The 24,971-nt window shown below is 39.5% G+C and overlaps 1 protein-coding gene across 3 annotated transcripts; it reads left to right on the top strand.

The window, feature by feature from the left end:
- Positions 1 to 3,403: 3,403 nt before the first annotated feature.
- On the top strand, positions 3,404 to 8,970 carry LOC147396527 (uncharacterized). 3 transcript variants are annotated; one of them, XM_086451261.1, is made up of 6 exons: positions 3,404 to 3,563; positions 4,816 to 5,087; positions 5,170 to 5,821; positions 6,080 to 6,279; positions 6,607 to 6,851; positions 7,145 to 8,970. In XM_086451261.1, the coding sequence occupies exons 2-6, from the start codon at positions 4,816 to 4,818 to the stop codon at positions 8,233 to 8,235; spliced, it is 2,460 nt and encodes an 819-aa protein (XP_086307387.1). In that variant the 5' UTR covers positions 3,404 to 3,563; the 3' UTR covers positions 8,236 to 8,970. The 3 variants fall into 3 exon arrangements, with proteins under 3 accessions (XP_086307387.1, XP_086307388.1, XP_086307389.1); XM_086451262.1 differs by lacking the exon at positions 3,404 to 3,563 and adding an exon at positions 3,599 to 4,328; XM_086451263.1 differs by lacking the exon at positions 3,404 to 3,563 and having other exon boundaries at positions 4,952 to 5,087; positions 5,158 to 5,821.
- Positions 8,971 to 24,971: the final 16,001 nt, after the last annotated feature.

Genomic DNA, 24,971 nt, shown 5'->3' with positions numbered 1-24,971 from the left:
TTGTTTACTTCAACCTCTTGACGTTGATGTACTGTTTTTCACTTTTTGCTATTTGTACTTTGTTTACTTCAACCTCTCAATTCATTTAATATTTTTCTTTTAAATTTCAAATCCTCTATAACGTGATTGGCCAAAAATTTTAAAGTCTTGGATCGGGTCAAAAATTTATTTTATCAAAATCAAATTTATTTTATCTGAATGATACCGACTTGGGGTAAAGGAGTCTGTTCCTTCTTTGGTCTCAAGTTCGAATCCCACAACCCATAAAAACCTTGGTGGCCACGCATTGTTTTATTTAAGTGGGGTAAAGCCTGGGTGCAGGGCGTAGGGACTAATCTAATGCGCGCAAACTGACGCAGATACCCTTCGTTATCAAAAAAAAAAAAAAAAAATCTAGGTCATGAGCACTACAGGCACATGTTATTTTTCTTGAACATAGGCCTCTCTCTCTCTCTTTGTTTGTGGTGGAGAGAGTGATATAAGAAACTACAGGAAAAAAGAACTACAAAGGATCCACTCCCTCTCCAATGACAAGCTATTTGAGGTTAGTGACGCCAAAATTTTGATATGACCAACCAAAAAACATGATCCAATGCATGTGTTAAAAGTTGTCTTAAATATGAAATATGGTATATCCTATGATAAATTTGGCATTGGATTTAATATATCTCAAAATATAGAATAAAAAATCTTTTGGGTTAGAAAAATTGCCTTTCGGATTATTTTATTTTATCAAAATGCCATCCAAAGCATAAATAAGTGTGTTATGAATTATTTTGTTTAACTAAATTGCCATTCGAAGTCATACCAATTGCATTTTTTTGAGATGGTAGAATCGTAGAGGCATGTGCCAAATAAAATAATTTTACTTAAAGGACCCTGGCCAAAGGACTTCTTTTTAAATAATCCCTAAGTTTTGAGCGATCCCTTAACATGACATTTTGTAAACTTTTCTTTTCTAAATAGTCCCTCAACCTCATTCCCCCCATTTCCAGTGAGTGAAATCCTGAAATTACCCTTTCATTATTTCATAATGATGTGAAGCCTTGGAAACCCTTCTAATAGATCAATCTTGTTCTCATTTTCTCAATTTCATCTTTTCAATCTTCTATACGACAAAACTGGCACAAGAGCTGAGTTTTTAACATTATTTACTAGTTTTCTATAAATATAAAAGATTTAGGGTTTGATTTCATGAAACTTCCAAGTTAATAGGGTTTACGGTTCATCCATTATGTTTTGTTTGTCATTTTTATGAAGAAATTGCGTTGGAACCAAAATCGCAAAAACTGAGTTGCAGCGTTAAGTTCAATTTTTTATTTTTTTTTGAACTCAACAATGCTTATATTTTAAAAATGTCGATCTCGATAGTATTTCAACTTGGCTATAATTTAAATTTACATCCTCTTCAACAACCTTCATCTCCTCATCAACAATATTCAAACTCCTTCCCCTACCCCTTCCCCTTCCCCTCTCCCTCTCACTTTCACTCCCACTCCTCTCCTCAACTTCATTTTCTTTCCCTTTGCTTTTCTTCTACTTATCCTTTTCTCATATATGGATGGATGTTCCATCTACGGAAAATTTTAATTTCTTCACCAATTTTGGTTCATCCTCCTTCCCTTGTGGTTTCTGTAAATATAAAAATATAATGAATTGTTAAAATATATGATGAACAACTTAATTTAAACGAGTTGAACTAATCTTTTATACTCTTACTTACCTGGTAGGTATTTATATGTTTTAGAGGGTCATACTTTTTAACAAATTCTTCATCAATTTGTCATGTGTCCAAATCTAAAGCATCCACAAGAATTTTTTCTTTCTTCTCTTTCTTTTTCAAATCTAAAGATCTTATGACCTGTGTGGAAAATTTAATTTCCATTAAACATTTATACAAAACAATCATATTGTCATAGTTTTTTTTTTTACCTTGCATTCTTTTAAACTGCCCTACGCAGTCTTATTCCAAATGAAAGTTGTGGGTTCCCATTTCAAGCATATGGGCCATGCTTCCTTCATAACCAACTTGTCTATCTTTTGGGGTTACAATGTGTTTATATGCCCACAATACAAAGTAAATATAAGATATTGAATTAACGAGTGAAATCATTTAAAAAAAAAAACAATGGTAAAATTCATTATCAGTAGGAGATATGTCCATCCATAGATATTATATGTAGCCCTCTCCACCACTTCTCCAACTATTATCATGACATGTGCTAGATTTTTATACACAACCAACTCCTATGGATAATTGTTGAAGGTTGTCAAATTGTTCATAAGCTCAACATATTTTGGTAAAATAGTGTCCTTGTTAGTTATAAGCAAAAAAATATCAATGACATAAAGAAGACTAAGCTTCAAGAAATCATTACTTTCTATTCCTAGAGTCTCTAGTGTTGTAGCAACATCCTTCATAAGGATCTTTTGAGACATGGGGAAATATATTTTTCTTATGCTTTTTTTTACTCTTCACATACCTCATTTTCTACACATTTGAATCCTAATATAAGCTAATATCTAATAGTTTTCCGAAGCACGTACCTTTAAATGCTTTGGTCTATGCTTTTATTAAACCATCCAAAAATTTTATAAGGTTCACAGTACTTGATAGTAGTGTTCCTTTCCCCTACAATGTTCATAAAAATAAATAAGCAACAAGAAAAATAAAATATATGATATTTGAATTAAAAAATAAATAAACAACAAGTAATACATAAATATATATATATATATATATATATATATATATATATATATATATATATATCATATTCAACACTTACATTGATAAAAAAAAGTGGTATTCCATTACCGTCAAGTTCATAATATTAATTAGTACGAAGTTCGATGGTAATAAAAATTGAACTTGACACTGTAAAAATCAAGCTGAATCGTCTTTCTCCAACTAAAAAATGCCGGGGGGAAAAAAAAAAAAAAACCAAAATGAACATCTATTTTCATTTTCAAACCAAATGAACCATAAAGATTGGATTTTTATGATAAAACAATTAAAAAAACTCAAAGAAATCCTAAATTTTACATACCTCTTCAAATTGAATGAAAATATCCTCGAAAAAACCTTTATCAAGTTTTTTCGATCTTCTCCAATGAAAATGGTGGCTCTTACATACTGAATGAATGCCGAAAATTGGGGTTTCTCTGATGAAAGTGGTGAGTGTAGGTAATTTTGGAATTTTGGTTACTGAAAGGAGGGGGGAATGAGGTTGAGGGACTATATAGAAATGAAAAATTTACTAAATGTCTTGTTAAGAGACCGCCCAAAACTTAGGAAATATCTAGAAATAAGTTCCTCTATGAGAGTCCTTTTTTTCAACATTTTTTTAAATGAAATTGAGTGTCAAATGTAACATTGCCACTGGAGTTCCTCTGCTAAGTAAAAGTTGAGGTGCCAATAGAACCTCTTATTTTTAATATGATCAAACGTAAGGCGGGGAAGGGTTTTGTTTCCTTTTATGCAGCTCTACACTCTACAGTCTCCTCATTCTCTGTTCGTTGCTTCGCTTTAGCAATTAACAACTAACAACCAAACACTGAAGGTTCCTTCACTCTCTCTCTCTCTCTCATATTTCCATTCTTCAATTCTATTTCAGTTCTAAGTTTTCTTTCAAAAATCAAAGTACGGATTATCTTCGGTTTTAGACCAAAACGCGTTTCAATTTTCGAAATCGTTGTTTCCATTCGATTTCGAGGATCTTTCATGCGTTCTAATGGATTGAATAAATCCTATCTTTGAAGTTCTGCTTATGTTTTTTTTGCAGATCATTAAACATTAATATTATTATATTTGTTTGGTTCTTCTTCATCTCTCATTCTTGGTTTTCAGGTAAGACATTTGGGGCTTGAAAGAAATGAAAATGGAAGCTCTGGACTATTGAGAGATATTTATTTTTCTCCTATTTAGTTTCTCTGAACTCGTCGGTTATAATAAGAATTGAAGTGTTTTCGTCCTTCCTCTTTGGTTTTGATTGATCGTTATTTAGGATTTTGTTCGTCACCAAATCATAATTAAACCCTAGATCAGTATTTTTTTTTTTTTAATAAGTAAACCCTATAGCAGTTTAATCATTTCATGATTTTTTTTTGTTATGTTGTTAAGAACCTAAACCAATACACCAAAAGGTCTAAACCTGTTGGAATGCATCAAATTTAAGCCCTTATCCACTTAGGCACGTTAACTAACCACTGCGCTCCACAGCCAACAGCTTTCACTCTGAGCTTGACACTTCTCGGGGCTTTTCTCATGGTTTTCCTTGTGGCCCATAGCTCCTCCAAGTAACCTTTTCTGTGACTCGGAACTCGAGGTGTGTATGGCTCTGATACCAAATGTTAAGAACCAAAATCAATACACCAAACTGCCTAGAACTGTTGGAATGCATCAAATTTTAGCCTTTATCCATTTAGGCACGTAAAACATGTTTTTAATGGAATAACAATTTGGAAGTACTGAAAGATTTTAATTTTACATTTCTTTGAAATTGGGTTTTCTATTCTATCTGAATTTAAGGTTTTTCTAAATAAATAAGCCAGATTTTAATTATTTATTATTCCATTCCCCAAAACGGAGAAGAACAATTGAATTGTTTGTGTAACCATGGTTCAAAATATTGGAATGTATCAGCGAAGACCTATATGAAACATTGAATGGTTTAGGAATGTTTCATAACGTATTGGATTTTTTTTTTTTTTTTGTTGGAGACAAAATCGATCAACTCTTGATCAATTCATTGCTTCAAGATGAGATTTTAAACCTTGTGCTGGTCGTATAATTATTGTTTGAGTCTATTGCAGATGGCCAGATGGGATGAGATTTTTTCCCTCCCAGTGCAAAATCCTCCAACTTTAGAGTTCTCTTCTTCCGATCTGGTATGGTCCAAGGTGGAAGGTTGGCGTGACAAGATGGATAAAGTTTCTCTCATTCCCTTCACTAGGGTTGCTGACTTTGTCAGGGGTGAATCTTCCAACAAAGAATGCCCCACTAGATTTCATGTCGAAGCGAGGAGAAGAAGGCCTCCTGGGATGCCTTACAAGCCAAAGGTCGATGGCATTCTTGAATATATTCTGTAAGTCTCCTACTATTTTTTTCTTCTTCTAATGGCTCCACCTATCATGCATTATGGTTTAGAGACGTAGTTGAATGTATAGGTATTGGTGCTCCTTTGGCCCGGATGATCACAGAAAGGGTGGCATTATACGGCCCAGCAGGAACACTTATGTCCCCAAGAAGAAATCTGCTGGACGTCCAAATACTAAGAGAGGTTGCACATGTCATTTTATCGTTAAACGTTTAATTGCCAAGCCATCAGTTGCACTTATCATATATAGCCAAGATAAACATATAGACAAGAAAGGGCTTCCTTGCCATGGCCCACAAGACAAGAAGGCTGTTGGTACGCAGGCCATGTTCGCTCCTTACATCTCAGATGAGCTCCGTCTCCGAGTCTTGTCGCTACTTTATGTAGGGGTATCGGTGGAAACCATAATGCAGAGACATAATGAATCAGTAGAGAAACGAGGGGGGCCGTCTAACCGTGATGACCTTCTCACTCATAGATATGTGCGGAGACTGGAGAGGAGTATCCGACGTTCCAGTTATGAATTGGACACAGATGATGCCATTAGTATTCGAATGTGGTGTGAAAGTCACCGGAGTCACCTTTTCTTTTATGAGGACTACTCTGATTCAGATCCTTTCATTGTGGGGATTCAAACGGAGTGGCAGTTGCAACAAATGATTCAATTTGGCAATCGCAGTCTCTTAGCATCTGATTCTAAATTCGGAACAAACAAATTGAAGGTCCGTTTTTTTCACCTTATATTTTATTTTTGAGTCGTAACATTGAAATTGACATCGTTTGGGACATTGGTGTGCACAGAACCATAGATGCTTCTCACTCATTTCTCGATGAAAAGCATCTATGGTTCTACAGAAACATCCATGTCAACAATGTCTGAAACGTTGTCAATTTCAGTGTTATGTCAGCATTTTCCTTTATTTTTTTCAAGTTTGTTGAACATTTCGAAATTTAATGTTCTTTTTTGTGCAATTTTTTAGTATAATGTTCACAGTCTCTTCGTGTTTGACTCGGACAAGAAGGCTGTCCCAGTAGCCTGGATAATAACACCACAATCTGCAAGTGGGGATGCATATAAATGGATTAGGGTTCTTTACGATAGAGTCCGATCAAAAGATCCCACATGGAAGTTGGCTGGCTTCATAGTGGACGATCCTGCAGCTGACCTTCTTACCATCAGGTCTGACTTTGCACCATCTCGTGTTATATCTGGCTCTAAATATCTTCAATTTTGTGATAAAAGCATGAGATTAGTCTTTTTGTTCCAAAATATGGGCAAGCCTTAATGACCATTTAAGAACAGATGTTGAGGGATATATAGTTGGTCTAATAATCCAAGAGATGGGTCATTAATTGGATGGTAGAAAAGGGATCAAGGAGGGTGCACACAACATTTGTAGGAGAGACCAGACCATATCACCCAACAGAATAACTTAGGGTCATAATCTCCCGTTTATGGATGACCTCATTTGCAAATGAGTGATAAATCTTTCTCTATTTTACTCAGGGAAGTGTTTCAGTGCCCTTTACTAATATGCTTTTGGCGCGTTCGTCATGCTTGGCATAAAAACTTGATAGAGAAATGTCCAGAAACTGAGATGCGTTTGGAGATGTTAAGACAGCTCGGGCAGACAGTATATAGCATCTGCAAAGGAAATGGCGATGCGCAATTGTTTGAGAATTTCATGGAAGATTTTGTTGACTGCTCAGAGTTTTTGGACTACTTTAAGGCAATTTGGGTTCCAAGAATAGGTTGAATCTCATCTTTTTAATCAAGGGAATTTTCTTTTCTTAGATAAAAAAACTTTCTTGTGCTTCACTCCATGCCATCAACCCCCTCTGAACATTCATATGTGACTGTTGGACTGGTGTGCTGACTCAAATGTTGACCAGATGACCCGAAATATACCAATTGGAATTGCCAACTTATGAAATTTGAAAAAAAATTCCTGACTGTTAATCATAAACTTTTCTATGGTTAAAGTTTTATATTCTGATAAGATAATTTATTTATCTCTATCTAATCAAATTTCATCGTGCCTTAGGTATGTGGACCACTATATTGCAGACTCTTCCTCTTGCTAGTCAGGAGACTTGTGCAGCCATGGAGTGTTACCATCATCAACTCAAGCTCAGATTGTTAAATGAGAAGGACCCAAATGTTTATCAACGCAGTGATTGGCTAGTCGATAAGTTGTCTACCAAAGTTCATTCCTACTTCTGGCTTGATGCATATTCAGGGAAGGATGATTTTGCTCGATACAGGAAAGATGAGTGGATGAGTGGTTTAACATCTTGGCGCCGAGCATTGGAGATTCCAGACTCAGATGTTGTCCTGGAAGGTAGATATGCAAGAGTAATTAGTCAACACGTTCAAGAGAAGTCTCATGTTGTGTGGAACCCTGGCTCCGAGTTTGCATTATGTGATTGCAATTGGTCGGGAATGGGCAATCTTTGTAAGCACGTGATAAAAGTGAGCAGAGTCTGTCGGAACAAAGGGGTTTCTGTACCATCTATGAGCCTCATCAAGTATAACCGGATTTTGAATGATATGCTGCACTGCCCACCTAATGATTCTTTGCTTCGTGATCACGCAGTTTCTTTGGCTGTATATGTGCAGATGCAACTAAATGCATTAATTGGTCTAGAAAGTAGGGGGACTGTTGGTGAACAAAGTATTGGGGGATTTTCTGCTAATAGAGATGGAGATATAGTAAATGAGAGCCAATGTTTAAACGAGAACATAATATCATCTGTTGAGAATACCTCTCGAGTTGGATATGAGGCTCAAGATGGAGAGCAAATGATGGCTTGCAGTGAGATGGATGTTGATCCATTATTGCCTTGTAATGAGATTCCATGCATCTTAGAAAAAGGGAAGGAGAATTTTTCTTCCAACAGTAAAGCTGGGGATCAAGATGATTTCTCAAATGAACACTGTCAAGAAAAGATAATTTGCAATGGTGTTTGTGGTGATGCTTTGGAGGAAACCATTGTTGGCAGAATGATGGATGTGGATCGAAAACCGACCCATAAGCCCTCATCACCCGTGGAGGCTGCAATTGTTGCGATTGAATCTACTGATAACATCTTAGAGAATGGAAAGAGTGATCTTCAAACTGTAAGTCAGACCTGATTAAGAACTTTTCCTCTGCTGGTCCTGCTTTCATAGAATATGGGGATCAATGTGCTATTGCAGAAGAATCTTGTCCTGATGATGTGATCGAGGTGTCAGCGAATGACAATGGCATATGTCGGATCGTTGCTATGGGATCAATACAAACGTCCCTATCAACTTCTAGTTCTTCCAAGAAGCAAACATGTGAGCTTATGGTCTCTGGGACCGATGATGTTTCAGAGGATATGGATCCTGGCAGATTGATGAATGTTACTTCCAAAAAATATCCAGACAGGAAGTTAAACAAGTTTATGAGCCAGTTGTTTTGTATAGACGTCTCAGATTATGGAGAGAAAAATGCGACAGGTGAGAGTTGAAGCATGATCAAGTGTTCTTAGAATGCTGAGCCTCGCATAGTTAGATGTGGAAGAACTTTATGAAGAGGCAGTCAACCAGGTCAACCAGCTAATAAGTAAATCATTCACGGATCTTTATCAGAACAGTCAATCGCGGCCTCGGCCTCTCCTTGAAAGGTCATGGAGTTCAGCAACAAGCACCTGTCAACCTTGGTTTTGATGAAGGTGTGTGTGCCTTTGTGGCAAATGGGGCTGGCAACAGGTCGGTGAAGCATACGGCTGTATCCATATCTGATATCCTATTTGTCCAGGATTTACATTCCGACTTTAAAGGATATCTGCATCCATACCCGAATTTCAAGTGGATGTCTGAGTCTAATATATACGTCATTGTGAATTTACTGTCTTAAAACTGGATAAACAGAAATTTGGGCTGGATGTGACACATATCTGTATTTGACCTTAAAAAAATTTCGGATATAATAATTACAGATAATTTTATCCGATTTCTTAACCAGAAAAAATTATGTATCTACGAAGGAATAAATCTCTTAGCCATAGAGGTAGCGAAGTAGGGTGGAAGTCCATTTGATACCGACTTGTAAAAGGTATAGATCGGGTAGGTCTTGTTTTCATCTTAGTAATCGTTCAAAGAGAAGGAGATCCCGGAAGAAAAGGCGCGCAAATCCTTGAATTCTTAGGATTTCAATGCGAAATACTAGGAAAGGTTCTATAATCAAAAGATCCCACGTTTCCTATCCAAAATAGAAGGAGATAAGATTAGAAACATAGAAAAGGGAAGTTCCTCTACTATAAGTAGAGGAAAAGGGTCATACCGTCAGGTACGCAATTTTGGACCTCATAAGAACTCTATCGAATTTTCTAAGAGATCCAAGTTGGGCATTGGAGGTTCTGTTTTTCAGAGAACATGGACGATTTGGAGGAGATTCAACACACAGGGAAATCCAGATGCCGAGGTGATCACAAAAATCGCCTCCACTATAAGTAGAGGAAAAGGGTCATACTGTCAGGTACGTAATTTTGGACCTCATAAGAACTCTATCGAATTTTCTAAGAGATCTAACTTGGGCATCGGAGGTTCTGTGCATCAGAGAACATGGACGATTCGGAAGAGATTCAGCACACAGGGAAATCCAGATTCCGAGGTGATCACAAAAATCGCCTTTACAATTGGCGTCATTCATGGGAACAAAAAAAAAAAAACACGACATACACATGGCAAATACCAGAAACACTGGCAAGAGGACCACAGGTAGTAGTAATGGAGATCGTCGATTTTGAGGCAGCAGCGGAGGAACAAACCAATGGAGGCCAAGGCGGGCAAAGAAATTGGCCTGCTTTGGGCATTGGCGCAAATCAGAGTAAATCTGTAGCAAAACATGGAGCGTTAGTCGAAAGAAGTCCAAACACTTGGGAGGGAGAATGAGCGTCTAAGGTAGCAGAGAGGGGAAGAGTCAGAGAACCATGGAAGAACTGATAGAGATGGGGGTCAATGTTCTGAAAATCACGATCCAAAGGGAATGAGTGAGGGAAATTGGGATAGTATGGAACAGTATGTACTGTCGAATCCCCTTACCTTAGGGGAAGTGGAAGATCTTTTGAGGTGTAGAGAGGAGGATGTTGTGAAAGGAGAACATGTCGGTCGACTCGCCCGGTCGGTCATCAGAGATTTGAGGACCTCCCCGTTTATTGTAGCAATTCGGAATGCAAAGCTGCCAAGGAAGTTCCACATGCCAAAGTTCGACTCCTTAGATAAAACAAGGGATCTTGTAGAGCATGTGATGCACTACAGGAGCATGATGATCTTGCACCAGGGAGATGATTCACTGATCTGCAAGCTATTCCCGTCCACCCTTATGTCAGGAGCCCATTCCTGGTTCCAGGGTCTTTCGCTTGGGTCGGTCGAAAATTTCCAACAATTGGAAAAACTCTTCGTGGCCCAATACATTCCTAACAGGCGAAGGAAAGTCAAAGTCAACGTTTTATTTTATTTACGACAATAGGAGAAGGAGAATGTTCCAAATTTCATGGCTCGGTTCTGGTCGCAATTTCTCTCAATCGAAAACCTAGATGACAGCATGGTGGTTCAGGCGTACGTCAACATGGTCATACCAGGTACCAGACTACATGAAGAGTTGATCACGAATCCTCTAGAGAGAATGGAGGACCTTTACGTGGTGGCTGAGAAGTTTATTACACTAGAAGAAACTCTTAAGAACAAATCTCGAGAAACGGTAGCTATGGCAAGCACTGCACCCCCGATCAGCATAAGTCAAGGTAATAAGAGAAAAGAAGTAGGCAAAGGGTCAGAAAGGAAGAATGTGAGAGAGTCGGTGAATCGAAATTCATGGAATTCAAAGCGAATCCTCACACCGTTGACTATGAAGCCTTCCGAGATATTAAGGCACATCAAAGATGATTTGAGCTTTCTGCTAGCCCCATCGAATTATAAGAGATGACCATGTATGCCTTATTGCAAGTATCACAAAGCGAATGATCATCTGACAGACAGTTCGCTGGAGATTGAAGCGTGTCATTCAAGACATGATTGATCAAGGTAAGCTTAAGAGATATGTGGCAGCAACCACAGAAGAACCGAGGAGACGGGATTTGCCACCCCCATCACCATGAGACCTTCCAGTTTAGGAGGACAAAGGTTGGAGGGTGGTGAATATGATAGTGGCTGAATTAGGATTTAACAGGGTTCTTGAGATCTCATACCGCTTTAAGGTCAGGAAGTCGTAGTATGAGCGAGAAGTCTATCAGGTTGCAAAAGGAGTAGTAGTGGCTCGAGTACCAGAATCGATTTGGGGAAGCAAAGAGACGGTTTTTACCCTTGACTTGAAAAGGGTGTCAAGCCCCCACAATGACGCTCTTGTCGTTACCTTAGAAGTGGGCCCAGTAGATTTGAGAAGGATACTTATTGACGTTGGGAGTGTAGTCAACATTTTGTTCCTATCAGCTGTCGAGCGTATGGGTGTGCTTAGAGGATTAGAACGATCGGATGTCAATATTTACAGGTTTAATAGAAGTCCAGTGGCACCTGCAGGAGAGATTACCATTTCTGTGGCGACCAGTCCTGAGGTCGTCATGACCAGGTTTGTTGTGGTCAACGTTAGCTCTGTGTACAATGCCATTCTGGGATGAAAATGGATCCATTCCATGCAAGTCGTACCCTCCACGTTCCACTAGGTTGTATGCTTCCCAACCCGACAAGGCTCGATGGAGATATGAGGGGACCAAACAATGGCTTGGCAGTGTTTCTCCTGCATAGTAAAGGAAGTAAGAAAGATGGAGTATCGGGAAAAGATCGAGGAAATAAAGGCAAGCCCGTTTGGTTCGGGAGAGTAATAGTAATTACAGGACGCATTGTTGCTAGGTTGGGTGTCAGTAGTGGAACAGGTAATGGAGGTAGACTTAGAAGGGGATGGTATATATCGAACCTTCGTTGGGTCGAAGATGGGAAAGGATGAGCCAGTTAAGATAATCAAATTCTTAAAGAAGAACAAGGACGTCTTTGCCTGGTTGTTAGAAGACATGCCCGGTATCGATCCTTAGGTAGCGAGCCATCAATTGCACGTAGATCCTGGATTCCAACCTATGCTGTAGAAGCCACAAAGATTGGCACCAAGGTTAAGGCAAGCAATTAATGAAGAGATGGCAAAGTTATTGAAGGTCGGGTTTATAAGAGAGTACAATTTCCAACATGGATCACGAATATCGTGGCTATACCAAAAAAGGATGGTTGAGCGAGGATCTGCATTGATTTCACCAATCTCAATAGAGCATGCCCAAAGGATGGATTCTCGCTTATAAGAATTGACCAGTTGGTAGATGCCACAGTGAGGTATTAAAGACTCTCCTTCATGGACGAATACTCGGGTTATAACCAGATCTCGTTAGATCCCAAAGACCAAGAGAAAACTGCCTTTATCACATAACAAAGGCTTTTTGCTACACAGTGATGCCGTTCGGACTAAGGAATGCGGGGGCTACATACCAGAGGCTGGTCACGAAGATGTTTGAGGACAAGCTCGAGGACACTATGGAGGTTTACATTGACGACATACTGGTAAAGAGCAAGTAATCAAAAGACCATATGGCCCATCTGGAAGACACTTTCACTCGTCTGAGAGAGTACAAGATGCGCCTCAACCTTAAGAAGTGCACATTCAGGGTATCCTTAGGAAATTTCCTGGGGTACATTGTGACGAGAAGAGGAATAGAAGCTAACCCAGACCAGATAAGGGCCTTGACAGAAATGCTTTCACCAACCAATGTAAAACAAGTACATAAGCTGGCGGGTTGGATAATTGCACTCAACAAGCTAGTGTCAAGGTTTTCAGATAAATGTCGACCCTTATTCACCTTGCTAAAGAAGGGGGATGGGGTTCGTATGGTCGGAAGAATGTGAGAAGGCATTCCTAAATCTTAAAGCTTACCTTAGGGCTCCCCTCCTCTTGAGTAAGCCAGTGGACAAGGAAACCTTGGGCATATACTTGGCAGCTACGCCTACGGCGATCAGTTTCATCTTGTTCAGAATGGAGGAGAAGAAGGAACTGCTTGTTTATTTCGTGAGCAAGACGTTGGGGGCCTTGGAAGAAAGGTACAGCCAAACAGAGAAAATCAGGCTCGTCCTAGTTTATTCGAACCAAAATCTCAAACCGTATGTTCAAGCTCACAAAGTCAGTGTCATTACAGATTACCCGTTAAGGGAAATATTGCATAGAGCTGAAAAATCCCGGAAGATAGCAAAATGGGTTGTTACGTTGGAAGAGTTCGACCTTATTTTCGAGTCAAGGAATGCGCAAAAATGTCGAGTAGTTGCTAATCTTCTGGCGAATTTCCCTATAGAAGATCCCTACTAAGAGGAAGAGGAAGATGCGAACTCGTCAGAAGAAGATATACCTGACCCAATGAATCCTGACATAGGCTGAAAGTTGTTCACTAATGGGTCGGCTAACTTCCATGGGTTAGGTGTAGGCATGGTACTGGTTACTCCCAACAACGATTGTTTAAAAAAGATAGTGAAGCTTGGGTTTGAAGAATCGAACAATGAAGCGGTATACTAAATAGTGCTCGGCGGATTAATAATGGCTCAGGATTTAAAGATTCAGGAGTTACAAGTTTACTCAGACTCCCAGCTCGTTGTCGGACAATGCAAAGGAACATACCAAGTTAAGGATTGAAGGATGGCCAAGTATGTGGAGCTTGTCCGAGAGGAAAATGCCAAGTTTGAAAAAGTGAATATTCAGGATATTCAGAGACGACAATCGCCATGCAAACTCGTTGGCATACGTAGCCTTAATGCTCGGGGATATAGAGGTCTGGACCATTCTCGTACAATTTCAGGCTTGCGCAAGCACTTATCTAGAAGAGGAGAAAGAGTATATGTAAGTAGACCCACGTCCAAGTTGGAGACATGAAAGAATAAGTTATCTCGGGTTAGGAATACTACCAGAAGACAAGAAAACAGCTTGGAAAGTAAAACAGAAAGCGGGACGGTATGTTATCATTAAATGAAGGCTCTTCTGGATGTCCTATGGGGGACCACACCTAAAGTGCGTAAGTTTAGATGAAACGCAGTTGATCCTCGGGAAAATACACGAAGGGGTATGTCAAAACCACTCTGAAGGAAGGTTGTTGGCTTACAAGGCCATTTCACAAGGATATTATTGGCCCTACATGTAGGAGGACGCTAAGAGATACGTCCACAAATGTGATAAGTGCCAAAGACATGCTCGCATGATATGCCAACCCTCGAAAAAACTCCATCTGATCCTCAGTCCTTGGTCTTTCACCATCTAAGGACTAGATATTAAGGACCATTCTCACGAATAACTGTGAAAAGGGAGTTTTTGCTTGTTGGAACATATTATTTCACTAAGTGGATAGAAGCCGTCCCTTTGACCCAGATCCAAGAAGAAGAAGTTGTAAAGTTCCTATGGAAGCACATCATAACCATGTTCGGAATACCATACGCCATCATAACTAACTACGGAAAGCAATTCAAGGGTAAGTAGATCCTCACTTACTATCAAGAGTATGGAATTTGAAGATTGAATTCAACTCCGAGGTATCCTCAGGGGAATAGACAAGCAGAGGCATCCAATAGGCAATACTCGGAAACTTGGAAAAGAGGTTGGATGAAAAGAAAGGTCGATGGGAAGATGAACTGCACAACGTGCTATGGGCATACCGAATTACTGCGCGTAGTGGCATGGGAATGTCTCCTTTCACTCTGACTTACGGAACATAAGTTATAATCCCAACAGAGATTCAGGTACCACTCATACTGGCACAGAACTTGGACTAGATGGATGAAACAAGAGATAGTGTTAGAAAGGCTCGGAAGATACCACCAGGAGCTAAAGAGGTTTTACGATCAAAAGATGCACAGAAGAGTGTTTAGGCCAGGAGATCTTGTGCTAAAGAAAGTTTTTCAGAATACACAAGTACCGAACAGGGGAAAACTTGGGGAGAATTGGGAATGACCATACGTGATAGACAAGCTCGGACAAATAGGGGCGTATTACTTGAAGACGATGGCTGGAGATTCACTTCAGTCATTATGGAATCCATTCAACCTTAAGAAGTATTTTCAATAGAGGTACGATTTGCTGATTAAGTAGAGTTTTTTTTTTTTTTTTTTTAAAGTGTGTCGTTTAGAATAACTTAATTTAAAATTCCAGTCTTTTAAGTTTTTGTATAAGTTTCGAGGAATTCCACAATGCTATTTCTTATCTAAATTTCTTTATAAAAGTTGCCCATCTATTTATCGAATTGTTGAAAAGGCAATAGAGTCAATTCCTTTTGGACTTGAGCATCACTTTATGAGGTGAATGATGCGAAACTCAATAAGGTCGGTTCCTTTTGCACCCGAGCACTACTCTATGAGGTAAGTGATGCAAAATTTCTATAAGGTTGGTTCCTCTTGGACCCAAGCATCACTCTATGAGGTACGTGGTGCAATTTTTGGACATGGCAATAAGGCCGATTTGGAACTAGCCGAACTTTACAACAAGGGAAGTAGCAAAAAAGGCTATTATAAATTGATAAGGAAAGGGGGTCATTGTTTGTTGATATAGAAATAGACAAGTCCATAAGACATAGCGAAACTAACTCTCATTAATATAAAGTCTACTACAAAAAAGAAACAGAGAAAAATGGAAATGAAGAAGAAAAGAGGCCTATTTATAAAGGGAGTATCCTCAAGATTCACGTTCAATCCAAGGGTCAGAATTGCCTAGGGAAGATAGCACATTATGGGTTGTCGTAGCCATCCTTATGCCCCAAACACGAGGTGACTGAACATATTGCGCCCTGTGTCAGGCCAATGTAAGAACGCCACGTGGAAGGAACTCAACTGCCCAGAACGTCAAATGCAAGCACTTAATGCATCTTCATAATGAGGCGACGGCTCATAACTACAAACTTATCGGCAAGTGACATGTGTAATGATTAATAAATGTGTGCATTGGGACCATACAACCTATTTAATTTGTGCCATTCCAGGTATCTGAGATCAGGAATCTTAAAGCTCAAGTGTTACTCGGAACAGGTTTGCGGAAGTTCTCGAAAGGACAAGATGCTCGTGACCTTCTGAGAGGGGGCATTGTGGAAGAATAAATCTCTTAGCCACAGAGATAGCAAAGTAGGGCAGAAGTTCATTTGATACCGACCCGTACAAGGTATGGATCGGGTAAATTATGTTTCCATCTTAGGAATCAAGGCTCAGGGAATGGTCAAAGGAAATGAGATCCCGAAAGAAAAGGCGCGCAAATCCCTGGACTCTTAGGATTTCAGTGTGATTTACTAGAAAAGGTTCTATTATCAAAAGATCCCACATTTCCTATCTAAAATAAAGGGAGATAAGATTATAAACGTATAAAAGGGAAGTTCCTCCACTATTAGTAGAGGAAAAAGGTTATACCACCAGGTACTCAATTTTGGACCACATAAGAACTTTATCGAATTTTCTATGAAATCTAACTTAGGCATCAAAGGCTTTGTGTATTAGGGAACATGGATGATCCGAAGGAAATTCAGCACACAGGGAAACCTAGATTCCAAAGTGATCACAAAAATCACCTCTACAGTACCCATACCTGAATAACTAAGGTTAGATGAATCAAGTAAGCAAATATTATCCAAGCCATTGCCAGCCTCAACGGAAAACTTGTAAAGGAAACTTGTTATAATGGATTAGGATCAAGAGTTCATCCACACCTTTTCCTTAAAATAGAGGGGGTGATTTTTGGAAGCAATTGGCAAACTAAATGTGATCTCATCATTAACTCTTAGAGAGGGGATGATTATTGATGAGTCTGTTCTATTAGTAAGAAGAAGATTCAATTTGGTGGTGTGATGATGGAGATAATGAAAGAAAAATAGGTTTCCTTTCTTGATTATACTTAGCAATTGAAGGGTGTCTGCGTATCATTAACTTGCATGGAATGGATTCATCATATTGCACATCGAATGTGGCATAAGATTATTTTCCTTGACATAAATCCATTTGGTTGGGTTTAAGTTTTGGCCCATTACACAATGTTGACTATTTGTGATCTGATCTGAGACCCCCCTGGCGAGGAGTGTTCTATGTCTTGCTTTTGGTCTTGAGTGTTCCCAAAGCTTATTGAAGAGTTATTCATTGAATCATGTAATTATTAGGTAAAAATTGTCATCATTGGGGCTATCAATGGATTGGATCAGACCTGAAATTTAATCCATTTAGATATGATAATTCTATTATAATTCTAATTAGAATATATTTATTTTTCTGGCAAACCGGAAACAATTCAATAAACCCCGTAAAATTGGCTTAAAAAGTCGAATTCTGCACAAGAGGAGGGAGCTACTTTTTCTTCTTGGAATTAGAATGAGCTGGAACGTGAACAAACACAAGAGCAACCCCTCTCCCTATGGGAGTGCAAGTGGTGCAGAAGACTCTTCAATCTGCGAGTGACGTGCTGTGTTGTCCAATTCATACTCTCTTGGATTAGCAGACGATGATCGTCTTCTCACCTTAGTACACTGAACACTGACCCCATCTCGCATTCATTAAGAAAACTAAAAGCATCGATTTTAGTCTTTTTCTTTTTCGGCAGCTCTTTCTCTTCTTCTCTTACCGGTTGTTACTAACTCTTTCCTGCTCCCCATTACTCAATGAAAGTCGGGGGAAGGAAGACCTTTCTTACCAAGCCAAGGACAGGAATAGCTAATCCTAAAGGACAGGACTGATATGATAGTTTACCTCCGCTAGTGAACGCCCCTCAACTGACTCTCTCATGTTAGATCGACTCAGGTACAGAGTAGATCGCTCTCGCCCTGTATATACGAAGACTTATTTAAAGGGAAAAGCTCATCAACTTTTACTGATAGTCTCGCTCGCGTATCACCCGCTGGCGGATCGGCCGCTCTTCCCTTTCCCTCTGGATTGTGGTTCATCCCTCATGGAGATCGCTCCCTCGCTCGTGTACTTGAGCCCGCTCTATTCGATACTGCTTTCTTTACTCGACTTGTCTAATGGTCCCGTTGTATATGGACTCGACTCGCACTAGTGACGCTGTGCTATGCACATATCCGAAAGCGGTGATAGCTTTCTAAGCTAAGCGAGGGTCGATGTAATTGAGCTTATGTCTCGCTTTGATACCGCTTTCGCCCCCCTTTGGGCATGGTCGGGGTACCATTATCTCTCGTTATCAATTGAATCAGTCAAGAATACAATCAAGCGTTTATCGCCTTTGATCGCTCCCGGCTCGCTTTCGGGGCGAGCCTGCACTCTCGCTTGCTTCTTACTCGCCTACGAAAACAATACTAGACTCGACTTCCACACCTGCGCTTCCTCACCTGCCTCTCCACTCGTGCCTACTTTCACCAACCGGTCTTCCCTTAGTCCTCCCCTACTCCATCCCTCTGCTTGGCTCTAGCCTTGTCCGGACCTCCACCTCTTTGAGTTCTCGCCCCCTGAGTTGCGCTCTTTGTCTCGTCCATCTGAGGCCGACGGGTGCGTCACATCCTTTGTGAGCGAATCTCTTCGCCCTATGCTGAGTCGTAGTTCTATTTCGCTTGGGCTGCTCCTTAGTCATTGGCCTCCTTTAGTTCTTGGTCGTAGCATTTCTCTTGTGTGCGTAGATTCCCCTAGCTCTGTTCATGGATCCATTCTAAGACTCCAAATTTCACTATTTTTCTCGTGATAGCTCTTACTCCTTAAGACAAATTATGACTTACTCCTTCTCGTTATAGCTCTTAGTCATACTTCTTATAGCTTTTCCACCTGCTTTTAGCCCTTCCCTTACACCTATTCCTCAAGTTCGAGCTCTTACTCATTCAGATAGGATCTTACCCCCCGAGCTGGCGCTCGACCCCTAAGGGGTCTTTTGCTCGGGCTTTTTTGCTCTTGAAAACAGCTACCACCCAACATATACATGGGCATTTGTGCCGTAAGGCCCGGGATAAGACAGCGAGGACAGCTCTTCGTCTTCTTCGTGAGCTGAACTGAGCCTGAGCCTATCCATTGAGGAAAAACCGCTTTCTTCGCTTTCATCCCTTGACTCGCTAGACTGCAAAGCTGGACCTCCCTACTTACTGGCTTGACTGCATTGACTTACTGGATTGCCCCTTTTTAGTTACAGAAACCTGAGGCAAAGAGCTTTTGTGACGTCACATCAAACAAGAGCAAAAGTGCATTTCAAAGGTGAAAATCGAAGATTACAAGCTTGTGCCTCTTCTCACTCTACTCATATTTTTTGGAAATAAGGAGTGCTACAACACACATTTAGGGCACCCCCCCGGTCCTTTACTTGGACTATAAGAAGTCGGAATGTAAATTCATCCAAGCAGGATGGGGAATCCAAGTTTACGAGAGTTGGGGCACGTAGAAAAATAGATCGGATGAGGCTTTGAATCAAAAGACAATGGATAGGCCATTTGAAGACCGTTGAACGATCAATACGATGTTTTAAGACTGAGATCGAAATCGAGAAAGGAGGTTTTCTTCGTCAGACTGTGGGTGGGACACTTTCACAAAAGACTGATCTGATTCCTCTTCCAGGGTGCATTGAATTTAAACAAAATCCTTTTTCTTGAAGTTCCAGTAGCAGTAGCTTCTTTGACAGCTTATCCAGTAGCTGGTGAGACAGTACTTTTCAAAGTTGTTCGTGCTGTTCAAATAACTATAGTTCTTGGTGTTGCAGGTGAAGCAGTAGCTCCAGTTCTTGCTTCTGAAAGAGTTCCATCTTTTCCTGTAGCTGCAGCTGGCTGTGGTTCGTGTTCAGTACGAGTCAAAGTAGCAGTAACAGGAAAAGAAGGGGGAAGCCAAGCCGCAGTAAAGGCGATAGAGAGAGAGGGATCAGGATCCGGAGAAGAGAGAATCGATGAGGACTTTCACTCCCTTTCAGTTTGTCTCTGTCCGCTACCTTCTTTATCAGAAGAAAGAAGGAAGAGACAGAGGAAGAGGAAGAGAGAGAGAGGATTGATGTAATTGGGTTGAGGCACAAGCCAAGATCTTTACCGTAAGGTGAAGGAGATTCACAAGGAACGAAGAAGACTTTGGAGAGCAAGTTTGTCCTCAGCTGAGGAACATATAATAGAGCATGAATCATAAGGGATGGAGACATAGACCCACAGTGTGAAACAGGTAAGAGAGTGCCATCTGCAATGTTAACAGAATCATTGATAGGTAAAGGAGAAAGAGATAGGAAAAGAGATCTATTACCTGACATGTGACTGGTAGCCCCGGAATCCAGAATCCAATCACTGGGAGTGGAAGAGGAAGCAGCAGATCCAGATACCTTTAGTGCCATGTTTGCAGAATGAGAAGCCCCGAGCTGTTCAATCTTCTGAGTGATAGCAGACATCAATTGCTTAAGAGTCAGAAGAGTCAGAGGACCTGACTCAGAAGGAACAGCAGAAGAGAAAGAAGCACAGCACCCTGCAACTCTGGTCCATGAGATCCATGATCCTAAAAAGGTGGAGGAGTAGATGAGGTAGCAACATTGGACTGAGGACGTGTCCAACATTTATCAATAATGTGGCCATGGCGCTTGCAATATCGGTAAAATAGGCTATGTCTTCTTCTGATATCTAGTGTAGTACCGTCAAGTGTAGTATAGTCAAGGTCCAAGGGTTGGTCGAGGTCCGTTGGAACCTTTGGGCCCTCTTCCTTAGGTATAGTAGGATCTGTACTTGGATATGCAACTGTTGGTACTCGTACTGTCACCCTCGTATCTGCTGGATATGGATCTGTGGTCTCTACTGGTTATGCTTAAGAAACTGTAACTTAGTCAACAGGTTCTTCGTTCTTCAACTGGATAAAGGACTAGCTCTGGTAATGCTGTTGGTATTAATGCTCTACTACAGGTTCTGTTTTTAATTCCGTTCCGTCAGGGTCTTGATCTAACACTGGATTAGCTGCTAGGTCTACTGCTTGCTTTGCTCTTGCCATCCTTGCCTCTGTTGCTATTAGGGCTGGTTCTCGATCTGGAACAACTGACTGACGTACTGGTGCTTGCTTTGCTTATTGCGTATATGGTTTTCGGTTGGCTCACTCTTGTAGTTCGCAGGGTCACGCTCACGAACGTCAGAATCAGGCTCTCGATCACTACTATAAGAATCTGGATCTCGACCGAAGCAAGCAGTTTGAGACCCAGCGGATCCCCCTTATTTTAGTAGGCGCCAGTAGCTACGCTAGAAGTTTTTCCTGTGTTTGTTGTTGTAGATTCCGTGAAAAATCCAGCAGCAGCGATTGTTTAACTGACTGATCCAGTTACAGTGCCAAAGCGAGCAATTCCATACCTGAGAGCAATTCCAGGAGCAGCAGTTCGATAGCTCGTTGCCCGTTGAATAACCCATTAAAGTGGCCGGGGGCAACAAAGGCATAAGATCCTGTTGATTCCGCAATCGATTATGTTGCTTACGAGTTAGATTAAACCACTAATGAAGCTATGCCATGCAGTCATTTCTTATGTTTTTTCTTTTGATTTCCGGAGGGAGCGCTTGTCTCATTATACGATGCATAGGTTACTACCCTGACTAATGTTGTTCTCACCCTGACTGTGGTATATAGTATCTATAGCGGTGCAGTGGTCACCATCCGGGTGGGGTAGTTTGGTATGTCTGTTGTCAGATCGAGATCGAGATCCAGAGCCCGTTGTTGGAAAGCCAGTAGCTAGGGTTGCAGTACCCATTTTAGTAGCATATCTATACGCATATCTAATTTAAGCAGCCGATCCACCTATATTATAGTAGTCAATCCTATAGCATTTCCACCAGAAGCATGAAAGGTATCACCCTTAAAGAGGCAGAGGCATCACCCATAAGGGCCATAAGGGCATATATCAACAATTAGCACATCCGGCACTTTATGCACATCGAAAATGTGTTCCGAGATTTTTCACATCTGCCTCTGTTCCGACTTCATGCACTTTATGCACCACGGCTTTGGTATTTTACCAGGTCTTTCACCAGCACCACCTTGTCCAGCAACATGCCTTCCAGTTCTAGATCCAAATCCAGATGCAGATAAAGAAAAAAAAAAAGGGATCGAGAGGCAAAGGAAGCATCCGAGTAGTAAACAGAAGCATAGGTGGAAGCAATGGTTGATGTTCATGAACCACAAGCAGCCGTTAAAGCAGTCGAAGGAGCGAAAGTAGAGGCAAGGACCGGCAGAAGCAGATCCAGTTGTTTCATATCCTTTGGCTCCTACCTCTATATTGGAAAATCCAATAGTAACTTATCCAGTAGTAGCATCTGCTTCTAATACCAGTAATCCAATAGCAGCACTGTTGAACTAGCAACATCAGAGCTAACTTTAGATGACCCGACGGAACATAATGAAACTAAATCATCAAGATTCAAAGGGACAATGTAATATGAGATGATCAAGAGAGAGATTATGATTTGGGTTAGAGAGATGAAGATGAAGATTATTGAGCTAAAGATTCCGACCTTCGTGATCATGATGCAGTTGCTGATGATCGTGATCCTACAGGTGTTCCAGATGGTCCAGATGTTCCAGATGCAGCTCTTCCTGTTTCTAGGGATCTTCCACTAGCCAATGACAAAAAATCTTATCAAAGAATAAGGCACCATCAATAAGGAAAGATAAACCAAAAAAGGCCTAAGCTATTTTATCGACTTTAGCCCGTGGTTTTTCCAACTCAGTAGGGCTTTGTAGATTGTCCAGTTCCATACCAGCTTCTTCTCCAATCTATGTCTTTGCTAGTGTTTCCTATCCAGATTCTTGGTTCCTGTTCTAGCTCCTAAGAAGGGTCGATGTAATTGAACTTTATATTCTCTACTGCTCTCCTATTCTTATTCCTACTGCTACTATTAGTCCTTTCATTAACTACAACCAAGACTCCGCCTCTATCTCCACGGCTCGAGACTGGATCAAGGATTTGGTTTAATAAGGACCCCATCCAATAACTTATTAGATCAGTTTTTTTAATTTTTATTATCAATTATCTTCAAAACCGGATCCAATAATGTGTCAAATGTACAAATGATGTGCTTATATTTTTTATTATTTAGATATATCATTATGTCTATAGATATATTAAATCGATTCCATTTTTTGGATGGATCAGATCTGTAGCAAGACATCAGATTGGGCTTAGACTTTAAACTGGAAGATCCAATTGGGTCAAAGTCAAACGGTACCAATCTGATCCATTGAAAACCCTAGTCATTAGTATCAGCCCATGTTGGCTGTGACAAGGCTTGGATTTAATATTTAAATTAATGGGTAATGGCCCAAAAGACAGGACGAGGATCTCAAAGAACTTTCCCTCCATAATAGATAAAACCTGACTGGGAATGATAAAGGTTATAGATACATAGATTTATTGAGGTGGTAATGGGTGCAGTTTTTCACTTATTATTCTTTTTTTTTGTCGTTGTTAATTCCCCGAAATGTTAATAAAATATGGATTTTAGTATTTTCTTGAAAAGGACTATAAAGTACTATTGACGTAGCCAGTCATAATACACTAATGGTAACTTGAGGGACTGTTGCATGGATAGGAGAAGAGGAACAAATACAAGAAAAGAAGAAAATTCCTTCATTGATAAACTATAGAGCCAAACAGACCCACATCCGTATTGTATTATCGTTGAAAAGTCGATTGTTGGGGTTACAATAGATTCATTTGAGATTAGACAAATTTGGATTTGATTAGGTGTAAGATCATTTTGATGACTAGAGACACGCATTTAACCTATAAGACCGTGATTATACTAATAAAGGTTTGGAGCAAAGATTTTAGATGAAACATCAGGTGAGACGTTCCATACATTGACATCATTAATGACATTCTATGTAGGAATGGTAACTTGGTATGGGTAGGTTTTCCTGAATAGATTAATTGCCACACATGTGAGGAAAGTTTCTTGGCATAAACAACATAGTATGGATAGATCAAATATAAGGCTGGGGGTTAAGGGGGGTAAAAATGGAAAAATAATAAAATTAAAGGGGTATTTATTTATAATAAAAAAAACTTTGGGATGGAAAGGATAAAAGAGGAAATATAGTTAAACTAGAGGGGTTTATTGAAAAAGGGAAGTTAGGAGATTAAACTTTCCTCTCTCTCTCTCTCTATAACTTTTTAAACCTCTCTCTCCTCGTTCTCTCTGGTTTTTCCCAATTTCTTAAATATTACCCAACGTTAATATAATTATTATTTAAATAAAAAATCATGAGATAGAATCTTACTTGGAACTAGTAAAATTGCAAAACAAAAAATAAAAAAAAACAATTTTTTAAATATTGACGTTTTTTTTTTTTTAAATATAAGAAAAATGAGTGATAGAATCCTACCTCATTAATTTATATTTATTTTTTAAATTAAAAAAAAATTTAATTGTGGGATAATAGTCTTACTTGTGTTAATTTATATTTATTTTTTATAAATTTAAAAAAAATTATTTTTTTTAGATTTAGGGTATTAAAATGAGTTTGGGGCAAGTTACGTTTAGGCACTATCAATGCTAATATTGACATGTTTGAAGCAATGGGGTTTCTTTCCAAAATGAAAAATTAACATGTAGAAGTTGGTATCATGTAGTAGATGTTTAAAGTAAATTGTAAGTGATTAAAAAAAATTTGGATTTCTATTATAATCTTGGTTTAAAGAGTATTATCGTATGACCTATATGAAAATGCTTTGTCTATAATTTTTTGATTTGTTCTAAAGTAATATGTAACTATTTATCCTTTTTTATTTAACTTCAAACAAGATTTTAAAAAGAAAAATAATTTTTTTCTTTTTTTTTTATGTTTACGTGATAATCAAGCAAACGTAAAATTTTCCATTGGAAACAACCAAACACTCTAATCACAAAATTATGTAAATTTCAATAAACACAAAATTC

This window comes from Akebia trifoliata, chromosome 8, assembly GCF_017979445.1.
Source record: "Akebia trifoliata isolate Shusen 1 chromosome 8, ASM1797944v1, whole genome shotgun sequence".
Taxonomy (NCBI): Eukaryota; Viridiplantae; Streptophyta; class Magnoliopsida; order Ranunculales; family Lardizabalaceae; genus Akebia; species Akebia trifoliata.
This window is presented reverse-complemented; position numbering and strand designations above follow the sequence as displayed.

Excerpts from the sequence above, each read along its gene's own strand:
- LOC147396527 (XM_086451261.1), top strand. The coding sequence starts at position 4,816 with ATGGCCAGATGGGATGAGATTTTTTCCCTCCCAGTGCAAAATCCTCCA. Across the intron at positions 5,822-6,079 it reads TCGGAACAAACAAATTGAAG|TATAATGTTCACAGTCTCTT; the intron begins GTCCGTTTTTTT and ends GCAATTTTTTAG. Across the intron at positions 6,280-6,606 it reads GCTGACCTTCTTACCATCAG|GGAAGTGTTTCAGTGCCCTT; the intron begins GTCTGACTTTGC and ends TATTTTACTCAG.